At 43.3% G+C, this 13,050-nt stretch overlaps 1 protein-coding gene across 2 annotated transcripts; it reads left to right on the top strand.

Moving 5' to 3' along the window:
* Positions 1–1,462: 1,462 nt before the first annotated feature.
* LOC311108678 (poly(A) polymerase type 3-like) lies at positions 1,463–11,003 on the top strand (the record flags this gene model as incomplete). 2 transcript variants are annotated; one of them, XM_084151387.1, is made up of 12 exons in its annotated part: positions 1,463–1,663; positions 2,918–3,088; positions 3,964–4,030; positions 4,287–4,368; positions 4,793–4,902; positions 5,167–5,220; positions 5,379–5,490; positions 5,903–5,992; positions 7,460–7,598; positions 7,877–7,949; positions 9,946–10,066; positions 10,433–11,003. In XM_084151387.1, the coding sequence occupies exons 1-12, from the start codon at positions 1,656–1,658 to the stop codon at positions 10,864–10,866; spliced, it is 1,461 nt and encodes a 486-aa protein (XP_084007513.1). In that variant the 5' UTR covers positions 1,463–1,655. The 2 variants fall into 2 exon arrangements, with proteins under 2 accessions (XP_084007513.1, XP_084007514.1); XM_084151388.1 differs by lacking the exons at positions 7,877–7,949; positions 9,946–10,066; positions 10,433–11,003 and having other exon boundaries at positions 7,460–7,602.
* Between the last annotated feature and the right edge of the window lie 2,047 nt (positions 11,004–13,050).

The following is a 13,050-nucleotide window of genomic DNA, read 5'->3' on the forward strand; positions in this document are numbered from 1 at the left end:
CAGACGGCCTGTATATATGCTTTCTTGAGCAGGGGGACCTTGCGGGCGCTGCAGGATTTCAGTCCTTCACGGCGTAGTGTGTTACCAATTGTTTTCTTGGTGACTATGGTCCCAGCTGCCTTGAGATCATTGACAAGATCCTCCCGTGTAGTTCTGGGCTGATACCTCACCGTTCTCATGATCATTGCAACTCCACGAGGTGAGATCTTGCATGGAGCCCCAGGCCGAGGGAGATTGACAGTTATTTTGTGTTTCTTCCATTTGCGAATAATCGCACCAACTGTTGTCACCTTCTCACCAAGCTGCTTGGCGATGGTCTTGTAGCCCATTCCAGCCTTGTGTAGGTCTACAGTCTTGTCCCTGACATCATTGGAGAGCTCTTTGGTCTTGGCCATGGTGGAGAGTTTGGAATCTGATTGATTGATTGCCTCTGTGGACAGGTGTCTTTTATACAGGTAACAAACTGAGATTAGGAGCACTCCCTTTAAGAGTGTTCTCCTAATCTCAGCTCATTACCTGTATAAAAGACACCTGGGAGCCAGAAATCTTTCTGATTGAGAGGGGGTCAAATACTTATTTCCCTCATTAAAATGCAAATCAATTTATAACATTTTTGACATGCGTTTTTCTGGATTTTTTTGTTGTTATTTTGTCTCTCACTGTTCAAATAAACCTACCATTAAAATTATAGACTGATAATTTCTTTGTCAGTGGGCAAACGTACAAAATCAGCAGGGGATCAAATACTTTTTTCCCTCACTGTATATATATGTGGGGGGGCTCAGAATACTTGAGGGACCAAATCAAACCAAATAGAACCCTGGTCTAGGGGTTGATTTGGGATTTGGCCAGAGTTTTGCTGAAACGAGAAATTCCCCATGTCATTCTGCAGAGGTGGAACTGTAGAGATAGATAGAGGACTCATCTTTATACCTGTGCCATTATAGAGTGCCCATGCTAAAATAGACTTTTGGCCACTATGGCCAGAGAGGAAGAGGAAGAGAGAGAGGCCCAACTAGGCGGAAAATCTGTCTCCCTCCATCAGGTGGCGGTTTTTCGTTTTTTTTGCCTACCAAGCAAGGAGTTTTTGTATGGAGGTCAAAGAGAGCGTGTTGAATTCGGTCAACAAAAAAATGAATGGCTTATTTGCTACGTGAGGTTTATTTGATCGAATATAGGTTTTGTAATGCTTAAGTTGTTAAGAGTGTACTGATATAAGTAGGACACGTGACAGTCCGTCAACTTTGAAGAAAAAAAACACACTTTATATCAGAGTTGTCTCGAGATGGCTATGCATATTCATGACATGAGGCTAGTCGCGTAGCATATCTCTCGATTGAATACAGGCGGTTGAAGTCCACAATCCTAATCGAAAATGTAAAGGACTACAGTTCCCATGTGATAAAATAAAATTGTGCAATACGTCACGACGGTCACACAACACACCCACCCTCTCAAGGTTGCGGTTTTTGCGGTGACAGCACAGCTGCACACGCGCCATGTTCAGTGGACACAAAAGGTGCAAATTCCACTGCTCCGTTGCTGGGTAAAGAAATAACATCGCTGGCTAGCTAGCTAAGTTTGATGAAAAAGAAGAAACGAGTATGAGAAGGGAATTTTGGGGGGGCTGATTGGACTTGCTGGAGGTTGTTACAATGCCCTTGTAAGTATCTCCCTTCCGTGGACAATATGTACTGAGTGTGTGGTTAGTTTCGGAATGGGTATTGGGCCTACCGATGCGAGGTAGCCAGTCCATGTTTGCTAAAAAAAAAAAATAGCTAGCAGGTTGTGTAGCGGGAAATGGTATTGAAATATTGTTTTGAGTATTGGCTAGCTAACGTTACGTAGGTCTGATATTCTAGTCTAGTAATTTAAAGGTTCTTGAAAAGGTGCAAACTGTATCAAGCCACTTAGCTGCATTTTGTAGCTAGTAATGTTAGCATAACAACGCACGCTAGCTAGTTATTTTAGCTAGCACGCCGCAATTCGGCACAGCGGTAAATTGCTATTTTGTGACCACGTAACGTTACCTAGCTAGTTACCAAATCACAATTGACTGCTAACTACGTGTTTACTAGTGTCCAGGTTGTTGAAGTGTAACGTTCAATGAATATCCGCAGAAGTAGTTAACGAACCATCAGTGCACGTGACGGAACATTTGCAATATTGCATGTTGTCTGTTGTAAGACGTAACTTCAGTTTGTAATCATTCTCTGAAACTAATCATGATCATATTCATCTGGTAGATTACTTAAGTAAGTTACATTGTTGTTGTTTTTTTTTAGCTATATCTGACACGAACCTATAGCCGATGCCATCATAATTGGGGAGGACAAATCAAGTTTTGGGAGTCTTTAGTTCCTACCTTTTTGTGCATTGTAACGGGACAGAATAAGGCATACAGAAAATGTTTGTCTTTCACAATTGCAATGTCATGTCAACACGAAACTGTACAATAGGTCACCAAGTTGATGTTGAGTTCCTTATTGGTGCTTTACACCCAAACACAGTCAAAACACATTTAACTATAAAGTACGAGGAATGAGAAGAATACACTTGTTTTTACCCAGAGACCAACATTTAGATGTACACCTACCTACTGTATGTCCATTTGCCTCTACCACCACCACATTCAAACAAACCACAGAAAGCAATGTAGCTATGTAAATCGGTATATAGAAATAAGCTAAAAGCACACAGTAGGAGCAACAGTTGTAGCTAGCTATGTGCTTTCTGATGCCATGGAGCTCTTTCTGTACGGGTTATCATTAATATTTGTATTGATATTCAAATCCTTTATTTGTATTGCTGTTGATGTGTTTCTTTGCACAACACCAAGATAAATTCATAGTAACGTTTGTTGCATGGCTATAAAGTCTTCTGATTCTGATCACGACCACATCTGTCCGGTTTTCAGTCCGACTACTAACCAGGTGTTGTTGGGTCGGGAGACGCCCAAGCACTATGGGATCACGTCTCCTATCAGCCTGGCCCAAGCCAAGGAGTCTGACCTGGCCCTCACACACAGCCTGACTGAGGCCCTGAAACCATACGGGGTGTTCGAAGAGGAGCTGGAACTACAGCGCAGGTAGGATGGTTGTCACTAGTAGGCCGAATGGTCATGTTAGAATGGACACAAGTTGCATCAAGGCCTATTGGGAGTGGTAGTAGACGTGGTGGTAGTAGGATGAGGTCTATTAGGAGTAGTGGTGGTAGTAGGATGAGGTCTATTAGGAGTAGTGGTGGTAGTAGGATGAGGTCTATTAGGAGTAGTAGTGGTGGTAGTAGGATGAGGTCTATTAGGAGTAGTGGTGGTAGTAGGATGAGGTCTATTAGGAGTAGTGGTAGTAGTAGGATGAGGTCTATTAGGAGTAGTGGTGGTAGTAGGATGAGGTCTATTAGGAGTAGTAGTGGTGGTAGTAGGATGAGGTCTATTAGGGGTAGTGGTGGTAGTAGGATGAGGTCTATTAGGAGTAGTGGTGGTAGTAGGATGAGGTCTATTAGGAGTAGTGGTGGTAGTAGGATGAGGTCTATTAGGAGTAGTGGTGGTAGTAGGATGAGGTCTATTAGGAGTAGTGGTGGTAGTAGGATGAGGTCTATTAGGAGTAGTGGTGGTAGCAGGATGAGGTCTATTAGGAGTAGTGGTGGTAGTAGGATGAGGTCTATTAGGAGTTGTAGAGTATGAAAAATGTATGCACTCACTAACTGTAAGTCGCTCTGGATAAGAGCGTCTGCTAAATGACTTAAATGTAAATAGTAGTGGTGGTGGTAGTAGGAAGAGAATAATAACTTTATCCAATATCTTGCCAGTACATCAGTCAATTATTCTTAGGTTGGTGTTTCGGTCAATACTAGGTAAACTGTATTTGTGGTTATAAAGTGCCATACTTGTGTAGTTATTTATTATTTTTTAAATGTAAAAATACCAAAGACTTCCTCTAAATCATGCCTTGTTTTCCATAGAATACATGTGTTGGGAAAACTGAACACACTAGTGAAGGAATGGATCCGTGACGTCAGTGAGACAAAGGTATGCTTTTACTTCCTCCTTCTGACAGTTCGCTCTGATACAGCAGGGGTCTGGTGATCCGTGGGTGTGTCCCAACTGTCACTGTATTCCCTTTTTTAGTGCACTACTTTTGACCAGGGCTCTGCACTATAAATGGAATAGGGTGCCATTTGGGACACAGGTAATATTGGGATGATATCACAACAGCAAGGCAGTGTTGCCTACCCATGATGCAACAGGTTCTAATGATTGAATGTACTGTTTTTTTTCCTCCTAGAATCTGCCTGCCTCAGTGATTGAAACTGTTGGAGGGAAGATCTTCACATTTGGATCCTACAGGTTAGGAGTTCACACTAAAGGTAATTATGTCAGCTTTAGGAGGGATGCAGGGTCTTGAGTTGTGGTTAGGAGTTCACACTAAAGGTAATTATGTCAGCTTTAGGAGGGATGCAGGGTCTTGAGTTGTGGTTAACACATTTGGATCCACACTGAAGGAAGGCTGAACTATTGTGCAGTCAGCCTTTCCATTCTGACGTTGTCCTCTTAGGAGGACTTGTCCAATAGCAACACTTGTTTTCGGTTTCAAAACATTTTCTCCTGTTTGGTTTTTAAAGCACCTTTTGAGATTCTCTTCGTAATGTAAAGCACTATATAAAATAGTATTTATTATTATTAAACACAGCATGGTCACACCACACCGGTAACATTTTTGCACAAAATGCCGTACCACCGAAATGACCTTTTTTAAAAAAAAATGAATTGATATCTCTTGTCCTGGTGTAGGTGCTGACATTGACGCCCTGTGTGTGGCTCCTCGTCATGTGGAGAGAACAGACTTCTTCTCCTCGTTCCTGGAAAAGCTGAAAGAGCAAGAGGAGGTCAAAGATTTGAGGGTGGGTATCTGGACGATCTCTATTACATTGCCTTGATTCCTCGCATTTTCTTTCCTTGCCTCCTTTTCAAAACCCATTGGATGAGACGGTAAGAGGCCCCGCCCCTCTGACCTTCTCATCCAATGGGTTTTGAGAAGGATGCGAGGAATCAAGGCAGCATAATAAAGATTCTTCCATGGTGTTGGTAGACTAGGAGGTGAAGATGTGTACCCAAAAGTTAACGAGGTGCAGACTGTTCATCAACTGTTCTCTTTTTTTTCCCAGGCTGTTGAGGAGGCATTTGTCCCGGTGATAAAGCTGTCTTTCGACAGCATTGAGGTGTGACGTTTGAAAGTATTTGTTTATGATTGTATTCTAGGCCTAAATGTGACCATTTTGATTATTGCAAGAGAACTGGGCGAAGTTGGTTCAGTTCATCCAATATGAATTGAGATTTGCTGCTTTTTTAAATGTCCATGAGTTTTGTATATTTCTAGATTGACATCCTGTTTGCCCGGTTAGCGTTGCAAACCATCCCAGAGAGTCTGGACCTCCGAGATGACGGGCTGCTGAAGAACCTTGACATCCGCTGCATCAGGAGTCTTAACGGTAACACTGAGCTCTTTGTATCCACTGAGCTGTGGTCCTGATGTGGTCCTGATGTGGTTCAGTTGGTAAAAGCGTGCCGCTGTCAACAACAGTGTTGTGGTTCGATTATCGCTGGGGTCACAAATGGTAAAATGTATACACTGTACTGTAAGTCTCTTTGGATGAAATAATCTGCTGAACGGTATCTCACGTCACTGATGTTGCACTATAAACAGTGATATCTGATCTGTGTTAAAAATACAGGGTCTAACAATTGGTTGTTGGTTCACCTCTGACCCTACCTACACTTAGTTGAAAGCAACTGCTGTGTTGTAGAATTCAAGTAATCTCTCTGCATTGTCTGTGTCGTACCTGTCCGTCTCTATTGTGAGTGAGGAGTGGGGACCATAATGGCTTGACGTTATGTTTTCAGGTTGCAGAGTTACAGATGAGATCCTCCACCTTGTGCCCAACATTGAGAACTTCAGACTGACGCTGAGGACCATCAAGCTGTGGGCTAAACGTGAGTTGCCTAGCGTCAAGCGTAGTAGCACAATCATTTGCCTTGGTGGAAACATAACTGTGTGTTGAGTCGGCATCTCCTGTAAGCGTGTGTGTGTGTCTACTGGTGTGTTTGAGTTGGTCCCTGTGTGTGTGTGTGTACTCTTATCAGTTTGTACGTCTTGCTGTGTAACACGGAGGGACCAACACTGTTGTGGCTAGGCAGGTGGGATTATCTCACTCTAATGACAGCCACAACACTAATGACATGTCAACATGCTGGACCCAAACTGACAGCCTTCAGGTCCTATTCCCTAAACAGTATTAGCCTCTAAAATAAAACTGTGAGTCACGGCATTTTTACACAGGACAGACCACGCCCCTCGTGGCCACGGTGAATTTGTTTGGCTTGCGTACACTGCATGGCAACCAACTGTCCAATCATGTTTTGTCTTGTGGGAACAACATCCGCAGAGAGTCACTCACTGGCTTGTAGGCTAGGCCAGGTGCATAACTAAGCCCAATCCAAAAAACATCCCCAGCCCCCCCCCAACCCTTTTGGTGATCTTTAGGAACTAGATAGATGTAAACTATATGGCATAAGCATCGCCAAGCTTATTGGGAGGCAAGGCAGAAACATCAAGGAATTGCCTTTTGCATTGCAAAATCAGAAAAATTACACTGGTGCCTGATGGTCCTTGATGTAATGCACTTATTACATTTTACATTACATTTTAGTCATTTAGCAGATGCTCTTATCCAGAGGGACTTACAGGAGCAATTAGGGTTAAGTGCCTTGCTTAAGGGCACATCGACAGATTTTTCACCTAGTCGGCTCGGGGATTAGAACCAGCGACCTTTCGGTTACTGGCACAACGCTCTTACCCACTAAGCTACCTGCCGCCCCATTAGGTCAGCAACAACAACCAAACTAAATCTACACAATCTAAAGTGATATGTCCTCCCCAAGGTCATAACATCTACAGTAACTTCCTGGGTGGAGTCTCCTGGGCCGCGTCTCGTAGCCAGGACCTGCCAGCTCTACCCCAACGCCATTTATTTATAATACTGTTATGTTATTGTTCTCCCATAGGTCATAACATCTACAGTAACATCCTGGGCTTCCTGGGTGGCGTCTCCTGGGCCGCGTCTCGTAGCCAGGACCTGCCAGCTCTACCCCAACGCCATTTATATATAATACTGTTATGTTATTGTTCTCCCATAGGTCATAACATCTACAGTAACATCCTGGGCTTCCTGGGTGGCGTCTCCTGGGCCGTGTCTCGTAGCCAGGACCTGCCAGCTCTACCCCAACGCCATTTATATATAATACTGTTATGTTATTGTTCTCCCATAGGTCATAACATCTACAGTAACATCCTGGGCTTCCTGGGTGGCGTCTCCTGGGCCGCGTCTCGTAGCCAGGACCTGCCAGCTCTACCCCAACGCCATTTATATATAATACTGTTATGTTATTGTTCTCCCATAGGTCATAACATCTACAGTAACATCCTGGGCTTCCTGGGTGGCGTCTCCTGGGCCATGCTGGTAGCTAGGACCTGCCAGCTCTACCCCAACGCTGTGGCCTCCACCCTCGTACACAAGTTCTTCCTGGTCTTCTCTAAGTGGTGAGCAGTCGCTCTCTTTCGGACGTGCTCTGTGACCTGTTTCTGATGGGCATTTTGTTTTTCCTGTCTTTGCTGGTGAAGGAGTTTCCATAGATCACTCTCTCTACATTGTCATCTCATTTTCTCACTCCTTGGTGCTTGTGGCAGCTGTATTACTACTGTTTTTATTAGGAACATAGTGAAACAAGATGGCGTGTGTAAAGGGTTGACTGACTGACCTACTGGTATACTTGGTCTGTACCATCACACTAAATTAAACGTGTGTTTGTGTTATGCAGGGAATGGCCTAACCCTGTTCTCCTGAAGCAGCCAGAGGACTGCAACCTCAACTTGCCAGTCTGGGACCCCAGGGTAATGTTGATCCATAATAACAAGATTTTTTCATACTGATACTAGTCCTGTCCTGAGCAACACTGATACAGTGCATTCGGAAAGTATTCAGGCCCCTTGACTTTTTCCACATTTTGTTAAGTTATAGCCTTATCCTAAAATTGATTAAATAGTTTTTTCCCCCCTCAATCTACACACAATACCCCATAAAGACAAAGCAAACAGGTTTTTAGAAATGTGTGCAAATTTATTACAAATAAAAAAACATCACATTTACGTAAGTATTCAGACCCTTTACTCAGTACTTTGTTGAAGCACCTTTGGCAGCGATTACAGCCCGAGTCTTCTTGGGTATGATGCTACAAGCTTGGCACACCTGTATTTAGGGAGTTTCTCCCATTCTTCTCTGTAGATCCTCTCAAGCTCTGTCAGGTTGAGTGGGGAGCGTCACTGCACAGTTATTTTCAGGTCTCTCCAGAGATGTTCGATCGGGTTCAAGTCCGGGCTCTGGCTGGGCCACTCGAGAACATTCAGAGACTTGTCCTGAAGCCACTCCTGCGTTGTCTTGGCTGTGTGCTTAGGGTCATTGTCCTGTTGGAAGGTGAACCTTAGCCCCACTGAGGTCCTGAGCGCTCTGAAGCAGGTTTTTGTCAAGGATCTCTCTGTACTTTGCTCCATTCATCTTTCCCTCGATCCTGACTAGTCTCCCAGTCCCTGCCACTGAAAAACATCCCAACAGCATGATGCTGCCACCACCATGCTTCACCGTAGGGATGGTGCCAGGTTTCCTCCAGACGTGACGTTTGGCATTCAGGCCAAAGAGTTCAATCTTGGTTTAATCAGACCAGAGAATCTTGTTTCTCAAGGTCTGAGAGTCCTTTAGGTACCTTTTGGCAAACTCCAAGCGGGCTGTCATGTGCCTTTTACTGAGGAGTGGCTTCCGTCTGGCCACTCTACCATAAAGGCCTGATTTGTGGAGTGCTGCAGAAATGGTTGTCATTCTGGAAGGTTCTCCCATCTCCACAGAGGAACTGGAGCTCTGTCAGACCAAGGCCCTTCTCCCCCGATTGCTCAGTTTGGCCGGGCGGCCAGCTCTAGGAAGAGTCTTGTTGGTTCCAAACTTCTTCCATTTAAGAATGATGGAGGCCACTGTGTTCTTGGAGACCTTAAATTCTGCAGACATTTTTTGGTACCCTTCCCCAGATCTGTGTCTCGACACAATCCTGTCTCGGAGCTCTACGGACAATTCCTTCGACCTCATGGCTTGGTTTTTGCTCTGACATGCACTGTCAACTGTGGGACCTTTCTATAGACAGGTGTGTGCCTTTCCAAATCATGTCCAATCAATTTAATTTACCACAGTTGGACTCCAATCAAGTTGTAGAAACATCTCCAGTATGATCAATGGAAACAGGATGCACCTGAGCTCAATTTCGAGTCTCATAGCAAAGGGTCTGAATACTTATGTAAATAAGGTATTTCTGTTCTTTAGTTTTTAATAAATCTGCTAACATTTCTAAAAACCTGTTTTTGCTTTGTCATTATGGGGTATTGTGTGTAGATTGAGGATAAAAAAAATGTTATTCATTTTAGAATAAGGCTGTAATGTAACAATGTGGAAAAAGTCAAGGGGTCTGAATACTTTCCAAATGCACTGTACATCAAGGACTGTCATAAACATGAACTTAACTGCCTTAAGCGTTTTAGTAGCAGAGCTGCCATGTTAAGGACACTACACTAAAAACACCAGTTCCTCCACTACATATCCCACTGGTGTTAACCATTTAAAGTCTAGGGCCACGTTTTATTTTCCTGTGACCTGTACCCCCCCCCCAGTCAGTCCCACTTCTTTTATCTGTTCCAGTACAAACACATTTGATTCAGATGCATTAGAGCCTTCAAATCACTACATCAAAGATAGTCACACACATTCTCAGAGTTCTATCGTTCCAAGTGACCCCTTCTGCATGTGGTGGAAGGTTTTAATTGGCTCTAAGTGTGCTATCTGTTGTTCCAGGTGACCCCCAGTGACAGGTATCACCTGATGCCCATCATCACACCAGCCTACCCCCAGCAGAACTCCACCTACAACGTCTCTGCCTCCACACGTGCCGTCATGGTGGACGAGTTCAAACACGGTCCGTAAAGCCGTCTCGAATTCTAACTTCATACGCAAGCCTTTGCATCCACACCTCTGTGTAGTCCCTCTGAAACGGAATTCTCTTCATACGAAACCCTTCAGGCCAGAGTCCTAACTTAAGAGCCTTGAGCAAGAAACGTACTCAAACATTCACATAAATGATCCATTGATGTCAAAGGGAAGTTTCATCAAATGTAAGTTGTGCCTATGTCAAAAAAAGTTAATTCAGCCTCGTCGGAAGTCTTTTCTTTTCTCAAGGGGTTCCTAACGTCCGGCTTGTAGCCTAGATAAGTTGTCTCATCTGTAGTTTTCCTTTGGTTCTCCTCGTTGTTAAACACGTTGTCCTTCCTCCTTCCCTCCACAGGTCTGGCCATCACAGATGAAATATTGCAGAATAAAGCAGAGTGGTCGAAACTATTTGAAGCACCAAACTTCTTTCAGAAATACAAGTATGTATTAAGCAGCTTATCCTGTGGGACACGCATGGTGAGACAAACCAACTATTTCAATAAAGATTTCGATTTTCAAAATACACCACCACCTCACTTGCACCTTTTCAGTAAATGTGAAGTTCTCTTGTTCCCCTTTATGTGTAATCGACTCATTCAGTTTGCATTATTTTTATTATTAAATAAACACTTCAGGCTAACAGACAAGACTCAAAAGATGCTTTCTTCTGGCCTAAGCACCCTCTTTGATTCACAAAACAATGATCATAAAAGCAAATACAATGTTAATGTTATGCAGTGCCTGAAGCCCAGTATGATCACTACTATTAAGTATAGACTGTGCCTCTAATGTAAGCACAACTCAATATTTGATGTTTGTATATTTTAATATCTTACTAAAGGTGGGTACTTCAGCTGTAAGGTTTCCTTATTATACTGTACATCTACTTCCCAAATAAAATGCTTTAGTTAACAATTTGCACTATGTATTTCTTGTTAGTCTTCATTTTGTAGACAAGTTTTTTATTTTCCTTATCAAGTTTTGATCATGATAAATCTGTAAATTGTAACGCCGCGCTAGCAGGAAGCCATGTGAAGAATACAACATTTAAGTCATTGGATCTTTCAGTTTCATTCTATACATGTGGGTAATTTATAGATACAGCTCACTAACTCACACCCTGGATTCCCTTTTCACTCATCAGTTCTGCTCAATCTTGAGATATGAATGTTGAAATCTGAAGTGAAAAGTAAAGCTGAATAGGTCACTTGTTAATTGGTTTATCAGTAATATGCAAGAGCATGATGCTAGCCTAGAACAGTGGCCACAGTTCTGTTACCCAAGAGGCATTGTCCTTGGAAGAGGAGACATTTCTCCCTTTGCAGCCCCAATCAACATGCAGACCTATTTGCAAAATGCCAATCATTTTGCTTCCCAATTGACTCGCGTTCCAATCCCCTTCATTTACCTAAATCTTCCATTCCCGAAGCTCTCAATTTGAAATAAAATACCCTCAGTCTTTTGGGAAATCAGTTTGATCCAGCCACCCTTTCTTTGACAGAAAAGTTTCAGAACATTTGATGTATTGCCTTAAGCACACCGTGGCTTAAGCACAGCTCCTCATCCTCTGGGTTGCTGACAGAGGAAAGGAGAACATGCATCAGCACATTCTGGACTGTCGTTTGACTGCACTGGAGAGCCTGAAAAAATGGATACAATTTAAAGTGATTAAATAAATCCAGCCTGTGGATTGGACTGCAGTGTTAGAGGAGACAGTATATATCCAGCCTGTGGATTGGACTGCAGTCTTAGAGGAGACAGTATATATCCAGCCTGTGGATTGGACTGCAGTCTTAGAGGAGACAGTATATATCCAGCCTGTGGATTGGACTGCAGTGTTAGAGGAGACAGTATATATCCAGCCTGTGGATTGGACTGCAGTGTTAGAGGAGACCGTATATATCCAGCCTGTGGATTGGACTGCAGTGTTAGAGGAGACCGTATATATCCAGCCTGTGGATTGGACTGCAGTCTTAGAGGAGACAGTATATATCCAGCCTGTGGATTGGACTGCAGTGTTAGAGGAGACAGTATATATCCAGCCTGTGGATTGGACTGCAGTGTTAGAGGAGACCGTATATATCCAGCCTGTGGATTGGACTGCAGTGTTAGAGGAGACCGTATATATCCAGCCTGTGGATTGGACTGCAGTCTTAGAGGAGACAGTATATATCCAGCCTGTGGATTGGACTGCAGTGTTAGAGGAGAACGTATATATCCAGCCTGTGGATTGGACTGCAGTCTTAGAGGAGACAGTATATATCCAGCCTGTGGATTGGACTGCAGTGTTAGAGGAGACCGTATATATCCAGCCTGTGGATTGGACTGCAGTCTTAGAGGAGATAGTATATATCCAGCCTGTGGATTGGACTGCAGTCTTAGAGGAGATAGTATATATCCAGCCTGTGGATTGGACTGCAGTGTTAGAGGAGACAAACGTTATTACGCTAGAGATTGTTATCCAGGTTTGACCCTTTCACACATCAGGCTTAATTAACATACTTCAGAATCAGACCATCTGATCTGGCTGGCGCCCTGCTTGTTACTGCACTGGTTTCTCTGTACTGTTGTTTGAATAAATCAATCATTCGTCCTGGGCTCAGACCTTTTTATTTTCAACGTGGCCTGAAAATGAAAAATCTTTCCTTTCCATTCATCTGCTTGTCAATGTAATCCAATTTTATAATATTCAACCTAATGGGAAATAATCAGAACAAGCACGGGCTCCTGTGATTGGACGAACAGTGAGGTAGTGTGGGTTTTCAACAGGTGACGGGCAGAGGTATTCCAGACAAAGCACAGAAATAACTTTGTTTGGTGCTACTGTGGTAACTGCATGGATATTGTACATATAGGCAGACAAGAATGTAAGTGAATACTTTTACTCAGTTATAATATAGTAACAGTGACTTTCAGGATACTTGAATATTGTGGAAGATATATTTTACAGTGAATTAGGTTCATTCTCAGTCG

The sequence above is a fragment of the Coregonus lavaretus genome (assembly GCF_964263955.1).
Source record: "Coregonus lavaretus genome assembly, chromosome: 33".
Taxonomy (NCBI): domain Eukaryota; kingdom Metazoa; phylum Chordata; class Actinopteri; order Salmoniformes; family Salmonidae; genus Coregonus; species Coregonus lavaretus.